Consider the following 13,895-nt stretch of genomic DNA (forward strand, 5'->3'; position numbering starts at 1 on the left):
GCTGATGGAAGGAGGTTGTCACTCAAAATCTCACGATACATGGCCCCATTCATTCTTTCCTTTACACGGATCAGTCGTCCTGGTCCCTTTGCAGTTCAGTCTTCCCAGCCTGGTGCAGGTCTACAATTTTGTTTCTGGTTTCCTTTGACAGCTCTTTGGTCTTGGCCATAGTGGAGTTTGGAGTGTGACTGTTTGAGGTTGTGGACAGGTGTCTTTTATACTGATAACGAGTTCAAACAGGTGCCATTAATACAGTTAACAAGTGGAGGACAGAGGAGGCTCTTAAAGAAGAAGTTACAGGTCTGTGAGAGCCAGAAATCTTGTTTGTTTGTAGGTGACCAAATACTTATTTTACCGAGCATCATTTGCAAATAAATTCTTTAAAATCCTACAATGTGATTTCCTGGATTCTTTCCCCCCATTTTGTCTCTCATAGTTGAAGTGTACCTAGGATGAAAATGACAGGCCTCATCTTTTTAAGTGGGAGAACTTGCACAATTGGTGGCTGACTAAATACTTTTTTGCCCCACTGTAGATAACCTCATTCGCAGCATATCACATAGGTAACCTCGTCCTCTCATGTAAATATGGATAAAGGCCAGTGTGGACTCCAGGGACGCACTCAAAGTCTTTTACAGAAGAAAATAAAGAAATGACTATCTACTCACTTTCAAAATGGACAGCAGAAAAACTGGCCGTTATGATACTTAGAAGACAGGAGGACTTGCTGCTGCACGATGTTCGGACATACGAGGTCACTCACAGTCTGACCTATCCCTGAAATAAAAGGGAGTCAGAACTTGAACACTTCTTCTTTTGTTTTTTGACTGTTTCAGCCAGGCCTGGTTGATAAAGTTGTCTCATCTGTCTCTTTAGGCTCTCACTTGAGTACACAACACAATATTAAGGGTGCCTTTCTACATGTACCTTAGCCTTTTTTCAGTTGAGATAAAAACAGTGCAAGGCTGCAGAATCAGTAGCGTCAAACAATAATTTTACCCATCATCCTTTGTTGTCAAATGTGTTTTTAAACTCATCTATCTGCAGTATGCCGTGCCCATGCAGGCCGTCAGTGACTTGTCAGCCAATAGGAAGCCACAAACACTTTCAGGGCATCATATGTGGTGTGCCCCCCCCCCCCCCCACCACTCCATACTGCAGGTACCTGAGCAGCACATTTGAAAAACTTTATTTACAGACCTCACTCACATCACAAATGCAGTTTAGAGAGAGCGGAAGGATGTCCACATTCAATGTAAAATGTTCACGCAGTATTAGATGTTTTTCTGCAGCATTCACAATGTTGCACTTGTACACAGTGTCATAAAATAATGTACATACACACATAACGTAAACAAATATAAAAATGCAATAGGTATATACAACAAATATTATTCTAATTGATGTAGTTTGCATATATGCATGTCTTCTAGGGTGTAAGAAGGAACAATGGTTTGTTTGGATGCAGATTTTTAGTTTGTTTCAATTAGAAAGGTTTTTAAACATGATTCTGACGATAATCCACTGTTTGTTGTTTTCATGAGTGTGTGTTTGTGAATGAATTTGTGTTACTGGTGAGCATATCTTTGTGTACATGAACATGTTCTCCCTACATAACTGATGGTAGCCAATAGGAGGAGGTTAAGCATGGATTTGTTTTTTGTTTGTGCTCTGATACCTTATTTACTTAAAAGGACTGTGCCAGTGGTTTTGTATGTTTTATTAGCTTTTAAAAGAATACATGGCTAGCAATTTAACACAGGGATTTTTGTTATGTTTAATGGGTTTTCTCAACCAACTGTTTCTTTTATTTAGGAGACTTTTCAAACTCTCATAGTGAACACCAAGTCTGCATTAAAGGCCCTTAAACAACAGTTCTCAATCTATTTACCATGAACAGTGGGGTTTTACATAAAGATAAAACATTTCTGGCAAATTCAGAAATAGTTTATTTTACATGAGAGCTTTCTGTTTGTTCTACCTCGCTAATGGGAGAAAAAAATGTATCTACCAAGTACAAAACTGCACCTCATACGCTTGCAAATGGTAAGGCTTAAATTAATCTTAGGTGAGGCAAAACTCTCAGAAAAACTCATCTATCAGGTTACTAATGAGGACACACTGCTGTTAGTTTTCACCGTGTATTTTCTAAAGAGGACCATGCTAAAGATGCAATCAACTTTAAATCTTACACATTTTTGACCTTTTTTGCCTATGGATCTGTAAAAACAAAAAGTGATTTTCTGTCAGTCTGTAGTGTTACCAGTTTAACCAAAGAATGACTGCCCCGTGTTAAGTTTGTTTAAATGCTTATACAATTGGACAATAGGAGGAAATCGACTTGCTCTAAACCACCCCGTCTGAGAACCACTCGTCTTCTACAGGTAACAACTCTAAATAACATTTGATGACCTCACGTGAAAGATGCATACTGTAAACAGACATTTGAAAGCCAAGGCCTTTCATTCTCATTGGAGTAAACAATCTCTTCTGAGATGATGTTAACTGTACTAACTATAAACACACAGCAGGTGGCACAGCCCATGTTGCCCCAGGTTAAGGACACCTTCTGTTTCTGTTTTTAGCCGGGGCTCGCAGACACTTTCTGCATCAACGTCAGCACCTCTGAGTCCGCAGGGTTTACTGAAGTCAGTTGGGGTTAACAGAAATTGTGCACATTGTTTTTACTTTTTTGCACCTTTTGTTTTCTCTTCGTCCTTTTTTCTCCTTTTTCACATGTTTGGCTAATGCAGATGTTACCTTCAGGACTCTCCTGTCTAAAGTACGTTGCCAATAACAGTCTCTCTAAAAAAATGGCCTTAACTTTCACCGCAGGACTGAACCGTCCATTACTCTTTATCTGTTGCTTTCACTCTGCTGGTGTCAGGAAATACTTCTTCTGGATGTTGAGTGTTTATAATTGTAGTCATAAAATGTAATAAATGCCAATATTTTACAGAATGTTATGAAATAAGGTTGTATGATCTTAGTATAATTTTATACCCCTTTTTCCTTGACTACATGGGAAACACACGAGCTACTGTTACACTATTTTATTGTCACATGGAAATAAGTCACATACAAGGAACACAACACTGAATAAAAAGGATTTGTGCTCTAGTCATCACTTGCATGTAAATTGAGCATAAACGATTTTCAGCAGTGTTTCTGTTGTGTTTTTAGGTGAGCGATATTACTTTTCATTGCATTCTAAATAAGAAACAGCCAGATGGACCTTTTCTAGAAAGGAACAATTCAATTTTTCCCTGTGTATTTATATATGTTTAAAATAATATTAACAATTCACATGCAAACAATTACAGGACATTTCATAACTGATACAACCATGAAGCAAACTCTTTTTTTAGATTTAACTGATGAATTGTTTTGACTTTCAAATATCCCACAACCCAACCCGACACATTCAAATGTGTTTGTTTCAAAGCAATCTAAAATGTAAAATATTAAGGATACCGTCACATCAAAAATAGAGAAGTCACTATATATAGGAACAACTCACAAACTGGAAAATTAAAGAAATCAAGCATTTTTTCTTGGAAATAAGTTTTTTTTTTTCTCCTCACAGACACTTAATGGAATTGATTTGAATAAACTTTACTCAGACCTTATGTTTATCAGTGTTGAACTTATCAGGTTATACATGGTGTTTTAAGGTTATATGGTATATTAAACCAGGATGACGTGTAGTAAAAAGTGCAAGTGTCCAGGTGTTGCAACTAAACACACAGATTATGAGCTAATTGGCCAAAGTGTAAACATGTAAAAACCTAATTTGATCATTAAAATGTATCCAGGTCAATTATAACTCAACAGAACTAATTCAGTTTAATATTAAATGAAGAGATTAAATGTGTAAACCCTGACCTCGCCTTCTGCTACTACTGATCAAAACCGACACTCCTATTTAATATAAAATAGTAATCATTATTCAAAAGATTACAGGAAACACTAAAAGGAAACAAGTGATGCAGGTTGAACATTTAAAGCTACGCTGTCCAAACAATTTAAGTTTTTTTACTTACTATATGAGCTCAACTATGCTGTGATTCTCGCCCTTCACTTCCCAAAGAATAATGCTAATAATGAAACATTCAAACAGAGGCCTGTAGGGGTCATTGTGAAATCTCTCAATCTCTGCACGTTGCCATGAAGATCTTCATCTCTCCGTCTTCACCCAGCATACTCGTGTTGAAAGCTTTTTTAAAGTTCTCAGTGAAAGTCACATCAGTCTCAAACCTCACCTTGTTGGCCCAGATCAAAGTAGTTCCTGGTCTGCAGAAATGCTTCATGGTAACCAGGAGCTCGTCCAGGAAGTCGTGATGGTAGACCACATCAGCTGCCAGCACGTAGTCGTAGTGATGGACAGACGGAGGGTAGGAGCGCTGCAGGTCGTGGCCCCAGGACAGAGCTGATACCTTCGGCGTGTGGCTGCAGCGGCCCCTGGTGTTCCTCATCACGTTGGCCAGTAGGTAACCTAACACATCAGGTAGGTCTGTAGCTGTGGCTGCGGCTCCTGAGGATCCAGAAACAATAATCTGTCATCAACATGGCTACAGAAACAGTAACATATTACACACTGAAAATAACTGGATTTTCAACCTCTATTTTTTTCTTTCCTTTTATCAAATTTTCCATATGTATTGTAGACATTTTATCTAATCATTTTTATTTTAACAATTTTTCTTTGTCTTTGTTTTAGTAATTCCCTCGGAAGTAGCAATATGAATCAAGGATGTTTAACTTAGTTTCCACAAGAGTCACCTTTACTTTTAAAACACTTGTATAATATGTATTAAAACTTCCAATGCCTCCACACCTTTTCTTTATTAAAGCTTAACCTTGAATTTGAACCTCTCACCAAGGAGAGCAGCTACAATGGACAGGAGGCCAGTTCCTGCTCCGATCTCCAGGACTGTCTTGTCCACTAAATTCAACTGTTGGCGATGGGTGTCCAAGTAGTGACAGAGAGTCAGAGCCTGAGGGAAACATGACTTACAATTCAACATCTTTGAGTTCATTTTTTTGAATAACAACCTCTGAATAAAAGCAATAGCTTCTCAATAAATAGCATCCCCATAGTCCAAAAGTGTATTAGGAAGTGTAAGGGCGTAGTGTCTTTCAAATGCTGATGAATGCAAGTTTAAAAAAAAAATGTTTCTCACCCCCGGCCAAACATTGCCTGCGTAGGAGTCCAAAGCCCCTTGGATGATGATCTTCTGCCCAGCAAAATAGTACACTTCTTTATCTATTCCGTTGCAGAAGCACGGAGCCCAGGCTACTTTATATTGCTCCTTGATGTCTGATTCCTCTGGAGGATACAACAATCAGACACTTAGGACCTCTGTGGTCTCTCGAGTTTGGAAATTAATGTTTTTTATTGCTCATATTCATCTTACCTTTTTGCTCCTCTTTATCTTGGGCACCCCCATCTTCCTGCTGCACTTCTTCCTCCTCTTCTTCCTCTTCCTCCTCCTCCTCCTCTTCCTCCTCCTCCTCTCTTTCCTCTCCGATTATCATATGATAATTTATCGAAGACATGAATGATGGCAAAGTATTCATTTTGGATCCTGCTCTTGGAAAAGGACAGATAGATGGTGCTTCATTAAAAGTTGTTGTCCTCAAATTATCCTCAAAATATTTATTTCTGATACTGAATCCTAATATTTAAATTGACAACAAAATAAAAGAGATTACAGGATAAACAAAGATAAATACAGATTAATAAATTATATTTGTAATTTTCACTTTTAGTTCAGTATGTCTCCCCTTCATTCTTGTATTGTAATTGAATTGATATGTTTATACCATTATTTATTAACTAACACTAGTTGATGTGAACATAAACAAAGCATTTTTTTAAAGATAATCTTCTGTCAGACTACATGAGAGAAACGTTTCAAAGCATACTTTGCAAAGTCTTGTTATAAAACTTGATAACAAATTATCATACAACAATACCATCAAATTAAATACTGCAGAGTACGTTGAGAAGACACCGTACTCCTCTTCTTACAGAGATTTTGTAAACATTGTCAAAACCTCCCTCTCAAACCCAATACCCGTGATCTTTGACCTTACCTGCTGCTGCTCTTTTTCCCAGTGAGGAATCTCAGGAGAAATCAGACTGCATCCGGAGACCTCTGACTTGAGGTTATAGACTGAGCATCCTGTTGCCACACCCATCACCATCACAAGGGCACGGGGTATTTTTAGACCCTTGCAGGAGAACTCAACACAAGTCAGAGTGCACACACACACACACACACACACACACACACACACACACACACACACACACACACACACACACACACACACACACACACACACACACAAAAACAACAAAGATGAGTCCGTGGAGGAGCCAAATAGAGAAGAGCTAGTGACGATGCCGAGTAGCCATTTATCTTCGCCTCCAGTGACACTTATGGACTTCTCTGCTTTTGCTCTCTGGCAATCACGATGGACTGTAACCTCATCCTGGATATCACTTATAATGATATAAAATGAAGGAGTGAATTATTGGCTCCTACTAAATGTTTTCAGCTGATAAATGTCTCATGTCATGACAATCCACCTGGTAGTCTACAAATAGTAACATAGAGAGAACTAGTAAGATACATGATTTGTGTTTGACTTGAGAGAATCTTGGCAGAAAGCCCTTGAATTGTGAGTAGAAACACAAACATTTTGAACCCAAAAGCCTAATTTGAAAAGACCTCATGCAAAGTACTACTCAAAGATGACAAACATAGTCTAGAATGTGTCCATGCTGCTCTTTTTTCCTGCAACGTCCTCAATTGCTCTACCAGAAATGGGAGGTAACAGGATCAGGCTGGTATTCAACCCACATGCCCCCTTTAAGCTAAGAAGGGGGCTCCTGTAACATAAACTCAATTAGCCATCTCTCGGTTACATATTCACAGCCTTTGGCTTTAAAGTATTCCTTCTCAGATATCGTTAAAAAAATTCCACTCAGATCCCAAAACTTGAAGTGCATCCAGGAGCTCTGGGTGGTTGGATATGTTGATGGGAAGTGTACAGTGGTTAGGTCATTGCTCTAATTTTTGTTGATGTGTTGCAGCCTTATTTGGAATAAATATAAGAGTTTTTAAGCCTGATGAGGGGCAGCATCTTTGTTCTGTCCCTGAGTGAAGGGTTGTCTCTTATCTAAAGACTGTTGAAAGAAATATAAAGTTACCCGATACCTCTTTAAGGCCGCACACAGTCATCAGCTGTTGAGTATTTGTTTGTCTTCTCAGTGACATTGCATTGTGCATCACTGCACCCAGCTTACATAGCCTCTCGTGTTCTTCACAAAGCTTTTGTTCATGCAAGCAGTCACACATCCATCACAGGGGGAAAAACACAAGAATGGCTGGACAGAACATTTTTGAGGACTTGGAATGATGCATTTGATATCAGATTAAATAGGTCATGTTAATAACAGATGACTCTAACTGAATCTTTCCAAGATAAACAATCTGTTGATTTTCCAAAACATTCAAAGTGTGTGTGTGACTCACCTTACTTAAGCAGCACATACTGTCTAATATGGATGTGATCCTCAATTTGACCTCTTTAAAACATTTGTATTGTGATATACTACCCAAATAACTCCATATAGGTTTAAACATAAATGTTGCAAACTATTTTGAAATGGTAAGATTTGGTTAGGGCATTTGGTAAATGTTATTTTGTTCAAGTGTTTGATGGTTTTAACTATGTTACTGCCCCAACTATAAAATGGGATTACGCTTCCAGAAAGTGCCTTTAAAATATTTTGAGTTTAGATGGCATATCATCTTTTTTAAATTGATATGTCAATACTAGTTACAAACAGTTTCCTATTTAAACAGTAAATCATCACAGAGCAAAATAAGCACTTATAGACAAGGGTGTAACTTTGGTTTGAGAAGTGGGGGGGGACACAAAACAGGGGGTCCTCTGCAATGAAACATTGTTCTCAATTTAATTCCATTTCCTGCCTTTCTACAAATATATATTAGGGACTATGGTCTTAACTAATCCAAGAAAAATGTGTAGTGCGTATAATGAGTGTGCAAACTTATCTATCCATGAACCTGTTTTATTTGTTATGACCTCACATCCTATAGGGGGGTCTGGGGGCATGCACCCCCGGTAAGATTTTTTTCTTTAAATTGAAGTTAAATGCATCAATCTGGTGCACAAATTAAGAGATTTATGGATACAGCTCTCAACACTCATATGAAACAGAACTCCATAAATCTCTTAATTTGTGCACCAGATTGATGCATTTAACTTCAATTTAAAGAAAAAAATCTTACNTGCGTGCGTGCGTGCGTGCGTGCGTGCGTGTGGGTCGTGGTGGGTGGGTGTCCTTATTTATTATATTTATGCAGTTTCCCTAACCAGTCTTTTACATTCTGTCTGAATCGTTTTGGCTGGAGCAGTCGGAGGACAGAGGACACTCTTCAGCCTGTGATAAAGCAGCTGAACACCCAGCAGGTAACCAGGAGTACTTTTGCTAAAATAGATTTAATCAACATGTTCGAGTTCGGGGAGCACCGTTACCCTTGTTGAGCCGTGGAGGAGAGAGACAGCTTTGAATGTTGTGTTTAAAACCACCATCGACAAATCCTACTCATATCCTTCAACTAAAAGTTATAGAAAAATGGTTTCAACATCCAGTTGCAAATGAGGAAGTAGTACAATGCACACTTATGCAAAGCAGAAACATCTTAATCGTTCCTGCATCATTAACACTGTTCTGGTTTAGACACAGCTGCGGATCGACTCGTTCTTCCGCTTGGAGCAACAGGAGAAGCAGGCGATCCGCAGCCAGCGGCTCCGCAGAGCTGTCACCTGCATGAAGAGGAAGGAGAGGGAGGGGGGAGACGAGGGAGAGGACAGTGAGGAGGACCTGCCATCCCCATCCCCATCAAAATCTAAGAAAGGGAAGGCACCAAGCAAGAGTCCGAAGAAAGTAGGAGGAGGAGAGAGAGAAGTGGGGAGGTCCGTGTCCGGAGGAGGGTTTCTGGGGTCGGAGGAGGTTGTTGAATCTCCTCCTCCTCCTCCTCCTCCTCCATCTCTGAAGGATGTGAGGAGCAGCAGACAGGAGTCTCTGCCGGTGAAGGCCGTCCCCCAGCCTACTAACACTTTACCTCAGAGAGCCAGCAGCAACAGTAGCTCTGGGGAGGACAGCGATGATAGTGGCGGGGAAGTTGCTATGGTTACAGCTCGATCTGTGTTTGATGGCGGCCGACGAGGCCGTGGAGCAAAAAGCACGAGGGGGAGAGGAAGCACGAGAGGAAAGAGAAGGGGGAATAAATCGTGAGGGGGAAAGGCAAATGGGGAATATGTCATTCATTAAAAAATGTGATATTTATAAAGGTAAATAATGAATCATGAACAGTAATGAATTGAGCTTTCTCTGTATTAAGAATATGTATTTTGTAAACTGTTGATGTGACTGAAAATAAGTTACCTGTTGTAATTTGAATATTTGGCATTAAATCTTTGAGTTAAAGGTGTCTGTAGTTGAAGTATTTCCACAGTAGATGTCAGTTTGGCTCAGAATTCATCCATTTGTCGTGCCAATGTAAGATTGAGACAGGTGCAAGTCTTCACATCGCTTACATTTCCTTCAGGCACTCTTACGTTTTTCAATAAGTGCAACAAGTATATTTGAACTTTTTGTTCAACTGGGTTTTTTTGTGGTCTTTATTTAAACATGACCCCCACCCCTTTGGACCCTTGCTCCAGTCCATTAGCCGGACAGAGCAGCTGTCTCTGTCTGTCAGTCATGCTGCATCAGAGAAGCTCTAAGCATGCCCACAGAGGGCTAGAAATGCCGGGTGGAGACCAAGTAGTTTGGAAATACTGTATTTCTATGTAACTTATCTGGATCTATATTTACCCAAACCCTAAGGACTTAATCCAAGACTACAGACAAAAACAATAGTTGCTGTTAAAGAATTTCTGTTTTTACTTTAAGCATGGACACTCAACAGTCCAATGCCAGGAAGGAGGACTCAAACACCAAAGAAGAAGGTGAGAGTTTGGAATAACACGACATAAATCTGAACATGTGTCAGTGCATTTGGTTACTGCTGGCAGTTTGGCACAGGCTTTTTGTGGAACAAGTTCATAATCTCAGGGCAAGTTTTTTTTACTTGCATGCCAAGTTAAATTTAAATCATCTGAAAATCAATCTAATTTCAGAGCTTGTGTTGAAATATGTATTCCATATAACCATCTGCATCTCTGCTGGTAACAACAAATATAAAAGTTATATTTATACAGTGAGCGATAAACTGAGCTCCAGGGCATTTCCGACCTTTGAATTGTTCCTCTGTGGGCTCCCCCGATCTTTTGGCTAAAGTATGACATAACTGAAGTTGTGCGCTCGGAGTAACACTGACACACATAGCATGAGTCTGACACACTGGCATTATGTTACATACAAACAACAGGATAAGAGAGCATTATAGGACTTAATGTGGTTCATTTATAGAGCAGAGAATCAAATCTGTAATGTGATATGAGTGAAACAACACGATGACTCATAGGCTCGATTTAAGTCTGGAGTATTTCAGTGCCACTTTTAAGTGTTGCAGGTCGAGGACAAGATAAGGGAAACACCTACTGCACTCACCCTGGAAGAGGCTTTGTGTTATCCCCTAAAAAACGTCTATTTAAAAAATGCAGATGTCTTTCCAGATACACTGACACTGTTCATCTGGGTGATCCACAGCCCTCACTTTGAACACTTTTACTTGAAACTATTGCAGTGCCTCACTGTATTCACATAAAGTAAGTTCAGGCATCGACTGATTTTTGGTCAGTTTTGTCTTTGGTGTCACACAGTTTTAATTCATGAGGAATTCAATTGAACTCCTTATATCAGAAGTACCAATGCAGTTTCACAGGTTAGAAATAGTCAAACAAAAAACTAAGTGGCAAATAAGTTGAGGTGTTGGATCAGTACCACTTAAAACCTGGCAAAAAATCTGAAAAATGTTACATACCAGACAGGGAAACAGGTGGCAACGAAGAGTGGTGCTCAACAGATGGGAATAAACTGCAAATCTTTCACTTTTATCAGCAGAAATGTAGACTCTTTGCAGCAGGAAAGCACAGGTTGAACTAATAACTCACCACCATTTCATTAAACGATGCCAGTGTGATTTATTACACATGTGTATCTTATGACGTCAAAATGTCTGCTGTGAAAAATATGTATTTGTCTATTTCTAGATTCTGCTTCCACTCACAGGGTCACAAGTTGTGAACCCTGTGTAAACATGTTTCTTATTTGCACGTCTCTCCCGTGTGTGCCTGATCAGATGCTGCTGTGGATGCAGAGCTAGCCAAAGCCATAATGTCTCGGAGTTTCCACCCCTCCATCCTGGGCCCTGAACCCTGGGAGGGATACATCTTCTCTGATCTGGAGATCCGTATCAAAGAGTCCACAGACCTCTATGGAGCTGTTCTCTGGCCCTCGGTATACGCCCAAATGTATACATTATCCCAACTATTGAGCTGCTGTAGCTATTATTTACTTTGAGCCCTGCCAGTGAACTAAGAACATGCGTTCCCAACAACAGGCGATGGTGTTGTGCCATTTCTTGGAGACCAATCGTGATGAACACAACATGATGGATAAAAATGTGATTGAACTCGGTGCAGGAACCGGGCTCGTCTCCATCGTGTCCAGTCTGTTGGGTACGGAAACAAAACACTCCATTGACTTAGTTTAAAAAAAAATGTTTACCACTTCTGCTTTTTGTATTTATTCATTTCAACGCTCAGCTGCTCTGTCTGTTCAGGTGCTAAGGTGACTTCCACAGACCTGCCCGATGTTTTGGGAAACCTCCAGTACAATGTCATGCGCAACACTAAGGGTCGATGCAAGTACATTCCTGTGGTAGGTTACCTGTTCAGACATCATATTGTCGGTTTTATGACATATTCAATATATTTTGAATACCCAGCCAATGTTTAGTTGACAAAAGAGCCATTAGAGATAATTATGTGTTTTTTTGTGATTTGTTGATTTTTCTGTTTGGCTCATGGACCAACGATGACATTTACTTCATCATTCCTTGAAATTGTGTAGCTAACCCGAAATGAAAAGCAGTCTAAGAGTTCACTTTTTCAGTATAGAAAGGGATTTAATAAACCTGTTAAATACCATATAAATCAACCCTAAGTCTGCTCTGTTTCCAGGTCACAGAGCTCTTCTGGGGTCAGGAGGTGGAGCAGCATTTCCCACGTGCCACACATTGTTTCGATTACATCCTGGCAGCCGACGTGGTGTATTCCCACCCTTACCTGGAGGAGCTGATGGATACCTTTGATTACCTGTGCCAGGAAAATACACAGATCCTGTGGGCCATGAGATTTCGTCTGGACAAAGAGAACCGCTTCGTCGACCGCTTTCGGCAACGCTTCAATCTGGAGGAGCTGTACAACCTCCCCAGCCTGAGCATCAAACTGTACAGAGCCTGGAGGAGGGACGAGAGAGCGACCACTTCCTGATGGACTGTGTGTGTGTGTGTGTGTGTGCGTGCGTGCGTGCGTGCGTGTGCTGATATGACAATGTTTTATTTCTTTTTTATGTGAACTGTTTTCATGAATCTAGTCCAATTGTCTAGAAGTCTCCTTCTACTTCTCATCTTCAGGATAGTTTGATATGCCAGAATATTGCAACATTAAGTTATGATCCATGTTTTTCAGATTTTGTTATTTGATTTATTGGTGTATTTATTTACTAAAACATGTAAATACAATGCCATAATATTACATTTCACCTCATACCCCAACATTACCAATAAATTAAATCTGCCACAGTTTTATGTGTTGCTGATATGATTATTAAGTGCCAGGGATATTTAAAAATGTTTCACTTTTTCTTAATAATTTGGCAACTTTGTTTGGATATACATTTAATGTTTTGGGTTGGTCACACTGATCAGGATAGTGACGTCAATGCTCAAAATGCTTTTTTGTTTTTGCCACATGGCTGAGCTCCCATCTGCAGGATCATATTCCGTTTTTAAAGCTGGTTGTCAGCCATCAGCAGCTACGCTCTCACATTTCAGGTCTTGGTTGATGATGTTTTGGTTCAGTCACCTCACAGCACTAGGGGTCAACATGGCTCTTGTTTTTCCCGTAGATTTCTGATGCCCCTATGCATTTTAGTTAGGATGTGTGTTGCTGTTTAACTTAACATGTTCAGCATATTTTAATCACTCTTTGAAGAGCTCGTTTCAACGAGAAGGTGACAAATATATTTCAATCAAAGTATTGAGGGGTAGCCTATAATGTTGTACTCTAGGGACCTAAATACTGAAGGGTGAAGGTTCAAAGTTATCAGCGCAAAGCTGTCAACACTGTAGGCGACCGGTTGGTGAACATAATGGAGCATTTAATGGCTAAAGAGACAAATATTTCCCAAAGGATTTGGTGGGGAAGAAAACAAAGCTAAACGGTGGACTCAACCTCAAATCTATAAGCATGGGCGTAATTTCCACTGGGGACAGGGGGGACATGTCCCCCCCACTTTTCAAAATCCTGTTTGTGTCCCCCCCACTTTTCAAATGTGTTTTTGTGGTCATCGTCATGGAGGAGCATCTGTGTGTGTGTGTGTGGCAGGAGCGCATTTTGTGTGTGAGAGAGAGACAGAGAGAGACAGAGAGAGATACGGGGGTTGTTGTTAGCGTCTGGTGCTAGCTCGGAGCTAACGGAGATTAGAAGCCGTTTCAACAATAAGGAGAGGGAGAGTCCTCTCCTGTCGGACTGAGATAACGTCAGCTCAGGGAGGTAAAGGACTCGCTGAGTGATTATATTGTAAACTTTAGTCTAAGTTATCTCAGTGGGTCTCAAAC

The 13,895-nt window shown here is 40.0% G+C and overlaps 3 protein-coding genes and 1 long non-coding RNA gene across 9 annotated transcripts in view; 2 read left to right on the forward strand and 2 right to left on the reverse strand.

Annotated features, from left to right (window-relative positions):
• Nucleotides 1-6,282, reverse strand: part of mettl21ca (methyltransferase 21C, AARS1 lysine a) — a 13,567-nt gene extending 7,285 nt beyond the window's left edge. Inside the window, exons 1-6 of one of the 5 annotated variants that reach the window (XM_010786689.1) lie at nt 6,100-6,280; nt 5,418-5,588; nt 5,184-5,329; nt 4,880-4,997; nt 4,263-4,534; nt 460-777 (exon numbers count right to left, since the gene is read on the reverse strand). In XM_010786689.1, the coding sequence (XP_010784991.1) occupies nt 772-777; nt 4,263-4,534; nt 4,880-4,997; nt 5,184-5,329; nt 5,418-5,580 (705 nt within the window). In that variant the 5' untranslated portion in view covers nt 5,581-5,588; nt 6,100-6,280 and the 3' untranslated portion in view covers nt 460-771. Of the gene's footprint in view, nt 1-459; nt 778-1,531; nt 2,221-2,381; nt 4,535-4,879; nt 4,998-5,183; nt 5,330-5,417; nt 5,594-6,099 lie in introns of those variants that run through there. The other 4 variants (XM_010786673.1, XM_010786683.1, XM_010786656.1 and 1 more) reach the window with 4 other exon arrangements.
• On the forward strand, nt 2,227-2,805 carry LOC104958869 (uncharacterized). The gene is made up of 2 exons (XR_799800.1): nt 2,227-2,384; nt 2,586-2,805. It is a non-coding gene; the product is annotated as an uncharacterized lncRNA (long non-coding RNA).
• Nucleotides 6,283-8,376: 2,094 nt separating the features above from the next.
• On the forward strand, nt 8,377-12,863 carry mettl21e (methyltransferase like 21e). Of its 2 annotated transcripts, XM_010786719.1 has the most exons (7): nt 8,377-8,511; nt 8,783-9,396; nt 10,001-10,056; nt 11,352-11,509; nt 11,613-11,730; nt 11,835-11,932; nt 12,235-12,863. In XM_010786719.1, exons 3-7 carry the CDS (start codon nt 10,002-10,004, stop codon nt 12,544-12,546), a joined length of 741 nt encoding a protein of 246 aa, XP_010785021.1. In that variant the 5' UTR covers nt 8,377-8,511; nt 8,783-9,396; nt 10,001; the 3' UTR covers nt 12,547-12,863. The 2 variants fall into 2 exon arrangements, with proteins under 2 accessions (XP_010785021.1, XP_010785029.1); XM_010786727.1 differs by lacking the exons at nt 8,377-8,511; nt 8,783-9,396 and having other exon boundaries at nt 9,782-10,056.
• A 478-nt stretch (nt 12,864-13,341) lies between these two features.
• LOC104958977 (DNA repair protein complementing XP-G cells) overlaps nt 13,342-13,895 on the reverse strand; it is a 6,589-nt gene continuing 6,035 nt past the window's right edge. The window contains exon 10 of the mRNA XM_010786824.1: nt 13,342-13,356. Coding sequence (XP_010785126.1) covers nt 13,342-13,356 — 15 coding nt within the window. The remainder of the gene's footprint in view (nt 13,357-13,895) is intronic.

This window comes from Notothenia coriiceps, unplaced genomic scaffold (assembly GCF_000735185.1).
Source record: "Notothenia coriiceps isolate Sejong01 unplaced genomic scaffold, NC01 NC01_scaffold00001080, whole genome shotgun sequence".
Lineage (NCBI taxonomy): Eukaryota > Metazoa > Chordata > Actinopteri > Perciformes > Nototheniidae > Notothenia > Notothenia coriiceps.